Here is a 16,873-nt window from a genome sequence, read left to right on the forward strand (position 1 = left end):
TTATGAAGTCATCACCATCCTCCAGTAAGGCACCTCACACAAGACCTATTATGCCTTGAAAGGCCTTGAAGCCACCAGACTCAATCAATCATCGACCACTATCCATTGTGCGGTCGACAGTGGCACTTGTGTAACCTACACACACCAGCCATTCATGGACAGCGCATTAAGCATAGCGTCTCTGCCTTGTGAACAATACAATCGGAACAGATGCAGATGTCATCTTATCAAGGGTAACCACAGTCGTCTGCCACCAAAGAATTTATTTTTGTTCCACACAAGTGAGAATATATAAACGGAAAACCTCGCATGAACTGACGATCACTGTCTGTAAAACAAGTACTGCTGTGTAGGCACCTTCTAATATTCACATTGAAACAATGGTTACGACAAAATTATCAATACATTTAATGACAAGTACATATTGCTATATGATTAAAATAAATAGTGGTTTCATCGTCAGATTATTTTTTCTGCTTGCAAATCAGCAATATGCTGCCATCATATTTTTAGATGAAAGGTGTATTGACGTAATATTTTATAACAGAAGCTGTATTTAGTCAGAAATTTGTTGAGGGGCTGTGATTTATTGCTTCGCAAAAACATTTTTGTGAAAGAATATCAGAAATGTAATGTAAAGTGTGTTAATAGGTTAACAAATGCATGACTTCCTTGAGCTTTTGATCACGTGATACAGTTGGGCTGTGGAGATGGAAAACAGTATGTAGGATTCCTTTCAATGTACCGATAAAACATGAAATGGACATCTGATTTTTTCTCTGACACTTACTTTGCCAAACCAGGGTGTGACACACCGCTCACGGAGCATACCAGGGGCTTGGAATTGAACTGTGATATGTTCAGCTGCAATTTCATGTGAGCTGTGCTGAAGTCGGTCGGTGCGAAAGTGACGGATATTCCGAGCTCTCCGTTGGCTGGCACGATGCCAGTCATCGGCGTGACAGTGAAAGCAGGATGGGGCTGTAGGTAGGTCAGCTGGAACTCAAAATCTATGGGAGCATTGCAGCGTAAAGGGATCACCTTTGTGGACCTGTGAAAATAAAATCAATAGGAAAAAGACACACATGAATGGGTGCTGCTGAATAGAAGAATGTTGCAACTTTGAAAATCATATTCACTATGAAGCAATGCAACTATGGAATACCATTTTCCTATTGTAAATTTCACATTACTCAATGCTACTTATCCGTTGTACATAAATTGCAGGACCCTGTAAATTGATTACAGTACATCAATTAGCCTCAGACTAGTTTATTGGCTTACATCCCTTTGTGTGATGAACAGATAGTTAGATTAATTTCCGATCAATAAATGCAATATGTCATACAGAACACAAAGATAGGATATCACATATCAATAGTGATGCATTCCAGGAGAACAATATGTCGTAGGAATATGTGATTCATTTGAAAATTCTGGAAGATAAAAATTTTGTTATGCAGATACCTCCATCAGAAAACCCTGTAATTACCAAAAAGACAGCCATTCAACATTTTACAGACAATATTTTGTTATCAAGTGGCAGTAATTACTAGCACACATCAATTGCCAGTGCTTGTAACGTATTTTATGAATTGTGAGGGTCATAGAGTTTTTTCGAAAATCTGGTCTTTTGTTCTTTTAAATGTATTATGCAACAGAAGAGACAAAAATAATGACACTCTTGTACTTTGCATGCTGAAAGTCCTTCATATGGCCTTATATTTCATGATTCAGGGTTCCAGTATCTTGAACATCAGAATTACCAAGATTTTAGAGTATGTGTTTTTAAATCACATCATTTTAGCGCACAGTTCACTGACAAATTTCAAAACTTGACCTTGGAATTCATATTTGCAAATGTTTATACTATTTCTTAATGATATTACATAGTACATGCGTAATCACTTTTTTCACTTGTTTTGTTAAATATAAAGTTCATTACAGAAGTTTTTCATCTTGTACTAGGGCTTGAGGATCCAGGTACAAAATTTACCTTGGGAAATATGGTTAATTTTTTTAAGCAAAACAGAATACTGCATTTATTGGTTGGGGTTTGGCTGCATGTGGTGCCTATTTTTACAGTTAATGAGAATTTTGCCAGAAGACATCTGACAACTATTACTGGGTAATATACCAGTATGAAAGCATTGGCATGGTATGTGGTTGTAATAGTGTGTTGCTGTAACACTAATTACATATTGTATGATCCAGTCAGAATAGTAAAATAAGAGTAAGGCTGGGGGTTTGGGGACAAAGGTCATTAAAAGTTCAGATAAACACAACACAAATGGTACATGCATGTATACATGTACTCCTTGCCTACTGTGTTGACTTTAACTACAAACGATTTTATCGCTGTGCCTTTTAAAATTGTTTTGACCTCAAATTCCATGAACTTAATATTATTACAAGCAGAATGACAAACATTTCTAAATAAAATCTGGTAAGTTATGTTATTTTAGTGTTACTCAGGGTACTGTGGGAATTTCAGAAAAATTGAACATTTTCAAATTCATCTGTAGATGAATGAGTCAAGTATGGGTACTTGATCTAGCATAAAAAAAGAACATCAGTACTGTCAACACAGGACAATGGCAGATATCTTTCTGGCTCTGGTTGACTGGTTTCGGTATCTGCATGATCCTGGACAGTACACCACACTACATTACACTTGAAGGCAGACAACAAAGGTACTTACGTTTGGGAAACAGGCGTTGGTTGGAAATAAACAATCTCCGGAAAATCAGCTGTGTTCATAACAGGATATGCATGAATAGGTATTAATAGATTTTCGTCCTCCTGCAAAGACAGAAAAACGGGAGAAACAGTTCTGTCATTGGTTCTTATGTAGTAATGGTGAACCACCAGAACAACAACTCTTGGGGAGGAGTGAGACGGAAATCCGATATTCTCTGTGCTGGTTGCCGCATGTGTTTGGCTATTACAGACATGAAACCCATGTAAGGCCTACGTAATCCCCACAGACCCATACATAGCAACATGCATGGAAAATCCAGCCATGATGAATGAGCTGTCGTTGGTACATTCCATAGCATACGCAAATCTCATCGCTCTATTAATGGCTAATAAAGCCTATTATGTGGTACTTTACTGTCAGTTCTATGTCAAGCTGATTGACTTGACTTCAGTACCAGTAGTGAATACTTGTCACATGAAGATATGGTATGTGGCAAGACAACCATTATTAGTGCCCCGTACTTTGATCAAGTTTCATGCATGAACGTTTTATCACATGCAGAGATACTTTGCCAGTCACTATCAATTTTCATGGACATTTTTGAAATCATTTAATATATCTGCTGTTATCTTTTCCTGCATTGTACACTTCCAAGCATACTAATCAGGCGCATTGAAGCAATATTCAACTCCATGTCTGATTAGCACCATCTACCATAAATCTAAAAATATCTGCACAACTTGCAGATGTATTAAAACACTGGCAATTAAAAATTGATGGAGTGTTCCTGTGAAAGGGATGTGAACAGGTCATGTTGTGTTGTAACTCAACAGCTCCCCTGTTGCATCCAGGGGGAGTGGGAGGCCCAGCATGGCAGTGGTAGTAGACATATTCACCAGTGCTTGTTGTACAGGATGACAGATGGTAATATTGATCATTTGCATTTAACAACATCACTAACGAAGAACATCAGTCTGTATCATTTTCATTGGACTATTGTTAATGCTTCACCAGTGGTAACTCTTGATATATGCCATTATTTCTGTTCTGTTTGTAAAATAGTTTATGCTCCAAAATCCATGAAAAAATGCCTATCCACATTCAACTTGTCAACAATTTACATAACAATGCATTATTTGCATATTCTTTTGTTGTGAAAATGTATTCTTTTGCGTGATTATTAACATATCAATAGATTGTTCAAAACACAGGGGTGGCCCATCCTTCAAAATCCCCTTGTGAAAAACCCAAGTATCTATGTTTTTAGGGGCCTTCAACATTTCATAGGCATATCATGCTTCACTGGTTTCAAACCAACTTGACTAGATAGTGGCAGATGACCTTGGGATGATACAGGTTTAATCTGTTGTACATTTTCAAGAAAAATTGTGTCCAAGAGTTACTCGTTATAGATCAAGATTAAACATCTTCAAACCAAGTGAGCGTGGTCACACAGATACTCGTACTGACTACACTGCTCTGTCAACTTTCACCTTGCTTGAACTTTGGGGTTCAAAAGGTCAAACTTTTGACTTTATGCTGTCTACATTTCCAGACGTTGACTGTTTCTGCTCCTCTATAGAATGTACCTCGTAAATAGGTTCAATCTATGGCACTTCATCTACACCTTGAAAACTTTGATACATTACCGATACCGTACAGTATCAGTATAATAGCGAGGTGCCTTTCAATCACCACTTGCTACACCTTCTAAAAATGCAGGACTGCATTTCTGACTAATATATGAACTGATGTCTGCTCTCAAGAGAGATCTATTTATCCTCTGGAGAGATAATCTGCTCTCTACAGCTTGTCTTGGCAAGCTGTTTTGTAATCATGCATGCCTCAGCACACACGCAGAATTTCAGACTGATCAGCCAGAACCATATCTCACTCACCGCAGGTCAGAGGTCAAACATCGAAATTCACAACAGTGAGTTTGGGGGTGAGATATCCAGATAATTATGTACCATGCATCCACTATTTCAGTACTAACCTCTGACACGTAAATTTGATATAGTGAGAAATATACAACGCAGCTGGCTTTGTAAACTATTCATTTCTTTTTTTCTTCTTCTAGTAATATTCAGCATTTTGAATGTTGAATGTTGTGTATATTCAAGGATATGGACCTTATGTTGTGTCTGTCAACAGAAGTCTGACAGTTCCTGCATGGTACACTATATGCATGCTGGATGTTGGTTTCAACTGTGTCTCCACTGCCAACTCAGGTCTCATGTTAATGCTTGAAAGAGACCATCTTAAGTACTAGATTTTGATGACAGTGAATTTCCTGTGTCATGTGAATTATATATTTATCAATTTTTGGCAATCAAGTTTTCATTGAAACGTGCACATGTATCCAACCCCACCAGTGTGCCCTCTAAGCCGATATGATACGCCAAGACGCAACCAAATTGCCTGTGGTACAAGCAAAGTTTTAGATTCACATGTAAAGATGTATGGCTGACGCAAAGACATACAATCTCTCAAACTGACACACTGTTCCAAAAAATCATTTTTGTTAGAGGGTACACTGATCTCCTATATTGATCCTTGTGAACAGTAGAAGCATACATTATACAGGTTTTGTTTCCGCTCATTTGGAAATTTTTGAATTCTACTCACCGGAGTGAGAACTCAAACTGAAAGTGATCCTTGCCTAACGGTGCTGTGCAAAAGTCACTTATTAGTACATGTAAATAACAGTAAACTTATACAGGCTGCTGTTGTGGTAATGCGATGCACATTTATTTTACTGATCAGCTATTAGTAGTTAATGCTGTACCTGTAATAGCTGATCACAGTATTTTACATTTTTGGATTAATGGGTACACAGCAATCCTAAGCGGTTGGATTCTAGCCTTATCTGATCATCACCATAATTGTCACTCAATGTGCATACAATGGCAACTTTGATAACAACGGAGCTATTACCCGGTACGGTGAGGATATGTACGTGGGTTGCTACACTTATTAGGGCACCTGCCGCTGTTAGTGAAGGGTTAAGTTTTCTAAATAGTGAGCAAAGGGTAAACAATGCCATGGTAAACATTTCATACAGACAGAATAACAGTAATTGTAATTTAGAGAATGCCTGTTTATATAGAATATTTTTAACCAATATTCTCCAACAAGATTGGGGCAACTGTGGATAGCCAAGTGACACGAAGGCTACATGTAGCTGCATCTTACCTTGCAGTGTATTCGTATGCAGTCATAGTAATACCTCCACTCATCTGGTACGAACTCAATGATCACGTCCATGGTTAATCCTGGCACGAGCCGGTCATGTTTCTTGTACTTGATCCTGAAGTAGGCCGTGGATGGAGGTACTATGTGCATCTGTAAACATTCTCCTGAAATATTTGCAACTCTCTGAAACGCAAAACAAAATATTTTATGATATCAGGTACGCTCTCAACGACAGTTTGAATAGCCGTTAGACTTTTTAAAGGTTTTTACATCTACGTTAAACTTTGGTGGTGAAGCGAAAGGATTTGTACCAACATTTGGCAGTTTAAAAGGGTATGACAGACCAAATTGTGTACACTCTAGAGACTGATAGTTTACCAAGGATTTCATGATTCTCACTCAAAGAACAAAGTTCCCTGTTTTCAGGAAAGAATATGCTTTAAAAGAAACAACTGACTCGAATAATGTGGATGAATGCTATGATGACTGCCCATTAAAACTTTGCTGCACATTATATTAAGATTTTCAGTTTGGACTTTGCTGCTGCAGCCGTTGACGCACTTGGCATGTTTAAGCTACAGTGGATTCTCGATATTATCACACCACTATCTATATTCCTTCTAATATCTATTAACCCTTTTCCTGCCAAGTCCATATTTCACCGCCAGGTCAAGATGGTTAAAATTAATGAAACACAACATATTCCATATGGTGTATTTTAACATAATACTGTACATTTGAAGGCTGTTGAAAACATAAATACTGTAAACTTGATTTTTTGGACTAAAGATGCTATAACATACGCAGCCAAGTGGGTGAAAATACTCCATGTTTGGACTAATTACCACTTTTTACTGACTACACTTTTTACTTTTATGGGGAAGTGATACTGTCCGGCAGGAAAAGGGTTAAGCATAAGTTTAGGACAAGAAAGATATTTTGTCTATTGACCCCATTTTCCACGTTTCAAGATGCCAATCAATTTAGTTGAGCTCTCATTGACTAGTGTGTAAAAAGAGAAAGACAGTGAATTAGATACTTCAACTGTATTGCATTGCTTGAGGGTAAAACCAATGCACAGTTGTCAAAAAAATTATGCATCTGTGTCTAGCTTCTTCTGCCGGGCCCTGTGATACTTACCAGAGTCTGCTTGTGAAGGACTCCCAACTCATAACCTCCGAAGTGAATGACACCTGGTCTTGCTTGAACGACTTCATTCTGGTTTACCTTATGGAAGATCTCTGTGTGGAATGAGAGAGAGTACACTGAGTGTCCACGAAAACAAAAATGTTGATCTGAGGTATTCATTATTGTGCATGAGTTAACTAACTGTGCACTTTCTCTCAATTCATAACTCAACAAAAATTTACCCTGATTGGTAAGTTCCGCTTCCGGTGACAGCTGCATTAACATGATAACTTTAGATATATTATTACCTTATTCAACATCGTCATCACTTTCTTTCTACATCACTTATACTTTGTTCCATGCTTGTTTAATTAATATTATATTATAGTATATTAGAATATTATCATATTTGGACATACCGCTATTGTTTAGGATTTGCATTGGAAGACCGAAACAGAGTTAAACATTCGACCAAACTAATATCAGTACAAGCTTTTTCAGAACAAAAGTACTTAATGCGCGAATTAAAAGTGATTTAATGTGCAGCCATAGCACTCTGAAATCACTCTATTTTTGTACATCAATGGTGTGGTCAATATAAATGAAACATGATCTTTCACACTGAAGATGAATTGTTTCAGTATTATCGACAGATTTTTCCGTAACTAGCGCATCATATCATAGAATGCAAATAAATGGGAACATTGAAAAGCTAGGCTTGTCGAGATGCGCGCTAATTAGATTGACTTACTTGTGTCGAGCAGATGATTTGGGACAGGTATACTTTTCTTCGGGGCCACCAGAGTGTCTGGCAACACGATCCCGTTGGTGCGAATCCCATTTGTGCCCTTGTTTATAGGTCTGGACACCGCCATAGCGCTATGTGTTACAATTCACAGTCAGTAACTGACTCCTTGTCCGTTCAACAAATTATACGTTTGTGATCTAAAAAATCAGTAACAGATACCGTTGGTTGGAGTGATGTCTACATCTGCGAGGCCCTGGACATCTATCGGGCCTCGGAGACGAGCGCTACTCACGGACGCAAGATCTCCTTAAATTCATACTTCTTCGATGAAGTCGAGGAAAAACAGGCTGAAAATATGTATCATATACAAGACTTCCCTTCCCTTGATGATTGTCTTCAAAAATTAGCAGAATTCGATTCGAAATTGTTTCCCAAATCTTAAATATTTTGACACCAAAACAAACTCGTCAGTACGCCGCCATCTTGAACTACATGCAGTACTGCACTATTTGAACTGTTTCTAGTATATCATTCCGCCCCTGGCAAAAACTGTTTTACTTACATATGAATATAAGTGGTAAAATATGACAAAAATTGTGATTAAAATCAAGAATTAAAACATTTAACATTTTTTTGTAAACAAATCGGGGATGTAACCTCAAAATATCAGTAATAATCGATTATATGGCTTTCCTGCGGATTGATCGAAATCACCAAGGAGTAAAGCGTCAATGGCCTGAATGTTTCTATGACGACTTTGCCTTATTGGAGGAAAGACTTTACATCTAACAATTTGTCGGCGATCGTTCGTGTGGTCTGGACGGGGACCTCGGATTGCAGTTTGCGTATGGCTATGAGGAAGGCAAGAGGTCCAGCATATGTGCAGATGAACGAACGAACGGTACAGTAAACCCATTACTGTAATATTTCAATCACGAGACAATCAATTTTGTGTTTACGAAAGTTCATATACCTTTTAAAAATTAATGTGAAAAAATTATTGTAAAACTTGCTAACAAATCGCCAATGCAGTGAGCTAGCACCGGCCTCAATGTAGTGCCAAGGTTGGCACAATATATCAGTGAGCTAGCACCGGCCTCAATGTAGTGCCAAGGTTGGCACAATATGTATTACATACACTGCCACTGCTCATCGCGTCAGTTCAACCGCCATTGTCAGGGGTCATACGGATCATGTATAAAGGGACCGGGCAGGGCCCCTCCACAAAGGACCAACCGACCGTGCGGGGACGTAAGGATCATTTCAGTCTTTTTATGATCATTTCATTCACCAGTGCTGTGCGAAGATGAAGCTGTTAGGGATGGACCATTTGATTTCGGGGGGCCTTGAGGAAATGGGTATGCGCAAAAATTTTTTTCATCCGTCCTGGCAGCAATTTTTTTGGCCCAAAAGGTTACCTTGAAACCGGTTTTTAGCTCACATATTCCGAGTTGAGTTCTTTGAAATTGTTGAGAAATTTTCTTATTTGTATTTTTGGGGCAATTCTTTCCATTTTTAGTAAAAAAGTCAGTTTCTCTGAAATTGCTTTTCAGATTGCTTCGAAACTTGGTATGCATGATCTTTATACCTGTGACGTTAGTCAGATGCTTATTGTGAAATATTTATAATCGTATTTTTAGGGTAATTTTTGCCATTTTTGGTCAAAAACTGATTTCTTCAAAACTACTCGTCTGATAGTTTGGATATTCGGTTTACAGGTTTCCACAGATCAACTAAATGCACATATTAAAATGATGATGACTCTGAAATTTTGTATTTTTTTTATAATTTGTCCCATTTTTGGTCAAAAAATATTCTTTTCTAAACTCTGCATCGTTGCTTTGAAAGTTGGAATGCATACTCCTAGTGTTGACCACTGTCAGATTTATTCAAATTGTGGTGAGGCAATTTTCTCGGTTTTTTTTTGGTTAAAAAATAGTTTTCTCTGAAACCGGTTATCTGATTGCTTTAAACTTGATATGCATCTTCCTAGGGGCAACCCTAGTTGAGTTAGTTGAAATTGTGGAGAAATTTTCTTATTTGTATTTTAAGGGCAATTCTTTCCATTTTTGGTCAAAAAAATCTTTTTTTCTAAAATTGCTTCTCAGATTGCTTCGAAACTTGGTATGCATGATCTTATGTGTGACACTAATCAGATGTTTATGATGAAATTTTAGCTCACACTTGGTATATGTATATATGCCATAGAGAGTTAATACGGTAGGCCAGTAGAATCTGTAGGTATGTTATTATGTATGTATGGATGTATGTGTGGAGGTATGTATGGATGTATGTTTGTATGTGCTGATGTATATGTCAGTCCGCATCAAAAAAAAAAAAAAAATTAAAATATTGTTAATCAATAGGGGAAAATATTTTTTTAATATAAATGTGAAAATATTTCAGTGAAATCAATTTAAATATCTCTTTCGATATCCATTTTGTATTCTACATGCAAATACATTTGATTTGATATATCACTGAATAGTTTAAAAGTATGTTTAGAGTAGTTAATAGTGAATTTTCTAATTTTATATCGCATTTATGCAAATTGGGTACCCATGTGAATTATGTAAATTAGGGGGGGATGGTCCACTTAGCAGCTCCACATCGTCAATTTTCTTGAAGAAGAGATGATAGGCTTTCAAATGACGTATGATGTGGCTGTATGTAAGGTGGGTACATTTAACTCCTAAAATAAGGCCCTTTTGTGGATTTGCCGCTCGCCTATAACAGGGCTTATTACTGGAAGTATCCAGACACACAGAAGATGGTCCTCAAAGATAGATACTTTGGCAGTTATGTACTAGTACACATCTTGCCTGTTGAATCATAGTCCCTCCACTTTGGTTCAATCAATGGCAGGCCTTCAACAGCAGCCCAACTCCATTCTACTCAACTGTCTGTTTGTTTTGATAGATAATGTCTCTTTTTGTTTAACTGTTTAGTGCAATGATTATCTCCATCTGCATACATTTGCATAACATCTGTTCACAAATTGCATAATTTCGTCTAGTCACTAAGTTAGACAGATCAACGTACAATATTCTCTTAAACTACTTCATAATAGTCCAAAAGTATACAATAATTGTCAAGTCATCAGCAGTACAAGTAATTGTCATTACTTGATTACTCAATTGGTAATTCTGTCAAAACTTAACCCTTTCACCACCATAGTTTGACCCAAATCCATTTTTTTCTATGGTAAAGTTGGACCTGGACACAGGGAACTGGGGGTGAAGGGGTTAAACCTCTTTCTCCCAAGTTGTATTTATTTCTATGGTTTGTCTATGGAACCTAGAAAGGTAGAAAGAGGATTAAAATCTGTAACACAAGTCCTTTGCATATAAACCAGTCACTGTCAGTCAGTTAGTTGTGCAGAGGTCAATAATAGGTCAAGTTGATCTGTTGTGAAAATGTTTAAAATTTTCTAATGGATTTACTTGGTATCAAACATAAACCTGTGACAGCGTAGCTACATAGTTCCAGAACAAAACGTCAGCCCACTATTACAGACAACTGCAATATATACTGAAACACGTGAGCGTTTTCAGTGCACATCTGGTCTACGTTTGTAACACCAATATGGCTTAACTAAGCATTTCAACCTCGATTTCCATATGCTTGCCACTTCATCTACCGGTATACACTGGTAATCAATATCTTTCTCTTTACAGTTATCATCATTTCAGTACTTTCAGGTCTCTTGTCATTTTCAGGTTTTATAAGTAGTGTATTATTGCTACCAATCAGTGAATCCAATGAATGGAGGAGCAGCTAGTACACATGGTTTGTTCAAAATCTGACAAGCAGAACACAATTTTGAAGAAGAGCTTTCCATCACACAGATGAACATCCACAAGCAACTGTTGCACTGGTGAATAACACCACTTAAATTTGAATGGTGAGTACATTATTAATAGTAAACAACTACTGAGGTATACAAGGTGTCCAACTGCTGCCCTGTTCTTAACAATGTTACAAACATTAACATCAACTCTCACATTCATAATTAAACATTTGAATGCTTAAACTGAAAAATACGTGATGGCTGATTGAGTTAATGTCCATGTTAGGGATTATGATAATAACAGACTTTGGTGGATAATAAATTTTGCATATACACACTGGCCAGTATCTTTGCATAGGTTGAGGAATATTGTCAATGATTTGGGCACCCTTGTAGCATTTCTGCCAGCCCCCTGCTAATTCTGCATTCAACGAACAGAACCCTGTAACATTTACCTGTTTACTACCCCGAACAAAAACACAGTGAATACAGTGAGATTTCAACATATAATTATAGCCAGGAAACCCACCACTAACTCTACGTTAGGTGTAATAGATGCGACAATGCTACCATGACTATCCACTTGTTTGTTTCAGTAGAAGATTGCTGTGGCTTATCATAGATAACTTAATCTTAAAAATGCATCCAAAAATTTCATATGGTCAGAGTTATTTTCCATGCTATTCAATGCTCCATATGATATATATGTCATTTAAGGTTATTCCCAGGCATTAGAACATTCGTGGTATGTTACATTGTGGCTAATTAGTACAGAGCAGGCAGCCACTTTACCCCGAGGGCATAATCAAATGATGCGGTCCTGTTCGCTCAAAGCTGTTGGTATGTATGTCAGCCACTAATGATGTAATTCTACATGAAGACATGGCAAAAATATCCATACTTAAGTGAAATATTGGTATGAGTAATTACAGTGTCACTGTGTGTGTGCATATGTGCTTTATAACTTACATACCGTATCAGGATATTGCTTATACGGTACTCTTGCAATTTTCAGTGACCTCAATGTCTCACACATTGTTTTGTCTGACGTGGCTTCTCTGCTAGGTGACTAGGTACTGTACGTTGTGAGTTCAAACCGCAGTGAAACCACCATATTTTCTATCCTGGGTTGATAGCTCTGAGCTATCAACCCAGGATAGAAACCCTCTGCTGGTGGACAGAATTGTCCCATAGGCTATCTTTCGCCCAGTTTAAGCGATGTATTCATTGCTTTGCTTCGATAAAGTTTGTGTGTGATAGTGAGCGTACGAGCGTATATATATGCTTCACGGGCTCTACAGTGTGTGGAGGGGTCGCAGTCAGAAAAATTTTAACATATTAGCTCGGTTATTGAACTAATCTTTTTGATGATTTGGGGATTTGGCCGAGCGGTTTTGTCTGAGGCTAGGTGACTATAGGCACCATACCGGTACATTGTGAGTTTGAACCCCAGTGAAACCACAATATACTGTGACCGATATACCGTAGTATGTTTTCCCCACCCTGATTTCAATACTCCTGATCACTTTGCGATTCTCTGTAACCCTATGTGCCCAGTCATTGTCAAGAGTCCGTAAAGAACTGTATGTGAGATGTGTGTGTATGAAGTGTGTATTTTACTTTACTCAGAAGATAGATGAGTGTTTGTTACAAAATTTCATTTAAATTATTATTGTGAACTTGGTGTAGCTCACTAACATTATTCAATATGATCTTCTGATAATGCCAATAGTAGAATTATTGCTGACAAAACTGTCCTTACCAGTAGTGTTCAAAGTACCAATTAACAAGTGGAGACTGTGTTATCAACAATGACTTGTTTACCTAGTTATTGATGTTGTAATTTTACCTATTTTAGTTGTTACCCAGTTTTTTGGCATATTATTGCTTATTGGTAGTCAAGTTCCAGTCAATGGACCTCTTTACTATTCAAATGCTTTATTATGTTATCATTTCTAGTTTAATTCCTTGTAATTTGTTCATTTGTTTTACTCCTCACCCTGTTTCATATTTAATATTTACTTGACTTAATCCACATCCTATGTAGTGGCGGCGTGTACTTACAAAACAAAGATTTGTGTGATAACACATACAGTAAAGCTTATTCAAGTACATTGTTCCACATCATTAACAAACATTTATTATACAGTCATGGTTATGCAGACGATACACAGCTCCTGAAAGTGTTTGCTCCGAGAGCTGATGATGAGACCACAGCACTTGAATGTGTACAAAACTGTGTTTGTGATATTCAAAATTGGATGTTGGAACATAGGTTGAAACTTAATGACAACAAAACAGAAGTTGTGATTTTTGGTACCAAACAACAGCTCGCCAAATTAACTTGTGACTATGTTCAAATTGGTAATGACAGAATCAAAGTTGTTAACAAGGTTCGTAATTTAGGAGGATATCTTGATTCGACTTGTCGATGGAGCACCATGTCAACCAGATTTGTAAAAAAGCCAGTCACAGCTTATACAACCTCCGACGTATTCGTCATTATTTGAATCAAGACACTACTGAAATTCTTGTTCACGCTCTCATTAGCTCCCACCTCGACTACGCCAATTCAATCTTATATGGCATGCCAAATCAGCATTTTAATAAATTACAGCGTGTCCAAAATGATGCAGCAAGAGTGGTAATGCATCTGAGAAAGTATGATGGTGTGACTGACTCACTGATCCAACTACACTGGCTTCCAGTAAAGGCCAGGGTTAATTTCAAAATTATCTTGCAGGTCTTTAAGGCTCTAAATGGTATGGCACCACTGTCACAGTATATTTGTGACTTGGTAGAAAAAGTCAGCGTTAATAGGTATAATCTGCGGATAAATTCCGGTATGAATCTTGTAGTACCAAGATCTTTCAACAAGTATAATGATCGTGCATTTGCAGTCTGTGGTCCAAGGTTATGGAACTCACTCCCACTTGAATTAAAGTGCATAACAGAAATTCAACCTTTTAAATCAAAATTAAAAACTTTTCTTTTTAAACAATTTTATCAACTGCACTGATTACTTTTTAATATTATTGGACATTTTATGAGATTTTTGTTTAAATCTTGTTTTGTATTTTTATTGAATGCAATACTTTTTATTGTTTTACTTGATGTAAAGCGCTTTTGAATATTTTATTGTAGAAAAAGCGCTATAGAAATATATTAAACATTAAACATTAAACATTATCTAGTTTATGAGTTCACAGAGCTAGGCCACCCCACTTTCAGGATGCAGCTATCCACTTTCACAATGCTGATGCAGACATCTTGGCATGCATTTATCTATACCCATCTGTCTATTGCACACGACACTTGGTGTCAGCAAGACGGGTTGTTTCAGGCCCCTTTGTCCAGGTTCATTCATTCTAGGCCATGCTCTCAGACCCTTTGTCAAGCAATCCCTCCACCAACCCTATCTCAATCCTCCTTGGCTTCACCAATCTGCTTCCCCTTCCTGGGCTGTTCATTACATGTACTCCATTTCAAGAGGGTGGTCACTACCGGCCTTACAGAACCACTTTCACTTTTGGCTCTTCAAAGTTCTGCAAACCCAAGTTTGCAACCCAAACCTTTGCCCCGAAGCAGACTGGCGGAGACCCCTCACCCAATCTTTTGGTTGTTTTAATACCCAGTTTGTGAGTTATTGATGTTACAGTAGTACTTTCACCTAGTTTTTAGTCGTTACCTAGTTTTTTCGACATAGCACTTATTGGTAGTCAAGTTTAAGTCAAGTGACCTGTTTACTATGTAAATGCTTTATTATGTTATCATTGCTAGTTTAATTCCTTGTAATTTGTTCATTTGTTTTACTCCTCACACCATTTCATATTGAATATTCTCTTGACTCCACATCCTGTGTAGCGGCATGTGTATACTTACAAAGTGGTATTTGTCATAGTATGTGTAGAAAAATACCAACATTTTTCTCAATGTATACTTAATCTTTGCAGAGTTGAATGATGGTTTCATGGAATCATGTTTGGCTATTCATTACGCAAAATTTGTCTCGTGATCTACACCTTTCTGATGGGAGTGTCAATATTCCTGGTGAGTCTCTACTCATCCGAATCATTCCGTACCTGGCAAAAGCACATGGGGCCACCAACAGGCTTTATACAAAGACGGTTCAATATAACAGCCTTTGGAAAGTCCAGTCACGGTAAATTTGAGGAGGGACCATGGTCTCGTGGACGAGATATGAACAAAGGGTGAGTACACTCAAGTCTGATGTGAGATTTTAGACAGTTTTATGGATCGAGTCAAAGATTTGTTGTTTGTTACTGGCTCAGCCCCTAGTTGATTCTCTACTTACTAGGTTCTTGGTAGGCAATCATTTTTAGCTTCCATTTTGTCACCGGTATATGCATTATACCTCTGGAATCTATTCTTATAGGCTTGAAAAATGTCTGTTGTCTGTACAGTTGTATGACGTATCGGTATGTATGAACAGTAAACGCGTTGCATAACCAATCGAATCACTTCGCATCCGCACTGCATCAGCACCACATCCGCATCACATCTGTATCGCATTGCCTACATATCACATTGCTGAATGGTCGCATCAGTATCGCATCATGATCACATCGGCTATTTATCGCACCGCCGATTGGTTGCATCAGCATCGCATCAGTCATTGATTGCAGCAATTGCATATGCGTCATATCGCATACACATTAATCATTGCTTGTAAAGATAGAACTTACTCAGTGTATAGAAATAATCGAATCATAACTTAACAGGCATTTCATAGCATTTCTTTTCTATATTTAACCATGACATAATCTTGCAATTTATGTGCTGTTGTTATCATACTCAAATGAAATTTTCTGAGGCCGACGTTAACATTTGAATCTATAGGTGTAAAATCTTGAACAGTGCTTTGATAAAAATGATCAAATCTTGCTCAGAAAAGATCACCGACACCCAAGTTTTAAGGTTTACTTTATGCTAGTGATATTCATAACTGGTTAAATGATAGAATCATCTGTACGTGATGCTATTTCCATGCATGTGTTTGTTATAAAATGACTGAATCATACTTGAACAGAAGCTTCCGAAAACCCAACAGAAGCTTCTGAAAACCCAACTTGATAGGTTTCATTTTAGGATAGTGACATTCAACTGATTAAACGATAGAACCGTTCTTGAACGAGATGGTCTTAAACCCGATTTTTTAGTTATAATAATAATAAAATGAAAATAAATAAATGGGAATTCTATATATATTGGTATGAAAGAACTGTATTGTACTGGTATGAAAAGGTTCTGAAGCCCAACATTTTATCTTTACTTGATGTTAGTGATGTTC

General features: G+C 37.4%; 2 protein-coding genes across 3 annotated transcripts in view; one reads left to right on the forward strand and one right to left on the reverse strand.

Annotated features, from left to right (window-relative positions):
* The window catches only part of LOC139140595 (cilia- and flagella-associated protein 221-like), a 28,046-nt gene extending 19,763 nt beyond the window's left edge, over window positions 1–8,283 (reverse strand). The window contains exons 1-5 of the mRNA XM_070709938.1: window positions 7,776–8,283; window positions 7,037–7,137; window positions 5,897–6,079; window positions 2,702–2,802; window positions 791–1,051 (exon numbers count right to left, since the gene is read on the reverse strand). Of these exons, the coding sequence (XP_070566039.1) occupies window positions 791–1,051; window positions 2,702–2,802; window positions 5,897–6,079; window positions 7,037–7,137; window positions 7,776–7,899 (770 nt within the window). The 5' untranslated portion in view covers window positions 7,900–8,283. The remainder of the gene's footprint in view (window positions 1–790; window positions 1,052–2,701; window positions 2,803–5,896; window positions 6,080–7,036; window positions 7,138–7,775) is intronic.
* Window positions 8,284–8,548: 265 nt separating this feature from the next.
* Window positions 8,549–16,873, forward strand: part of LOC139140596 (CMP-N-acetylneuraminate-beta-1,4-galactoside alpha-2,3-sialyltransferase-like) — a 30,434-nt gene continuing 22,109 nt past the window's right edge. The window contains exons 1-3 of one of the 2 annotated variants that reach the window (XM_070709940.1): window positions 8,549–8,673; window positions 11,492–11,676; window positions 15,516–15,773. In XM_070709940.1, the coding sequence (XP_070566041.1) occupies window positions 15,541–15,773 (233 nt within the window). In that variant the 5' untranslated portion in view covers window positions 8,549–8,673; window positions 11,492–11,676; window positions 15,516–15,540. The remainder of the gene's footprint in view (window positions 8,674–11,491; window positions 11,677–15,515; window positions 15,774–16,873) is intronic. The other variant, XM_070709941.1, reaches the window with a different exon arrangement.

This window comes from Ptychodera flava, chromosome 9, assembly GCF_041260155.1.
Source record: "Ptychodera flava strain L36383 chromosome 9, AS_Pfla_20210202, whole genome shotgun sequence".
NCBI classification, from domain to species: domain Eukaryota; kingdom Metazoa; phylum Hemichordata; class Enteropneusta; family Ptychoderidae; genus Ptychodera; species Ptychodera flava.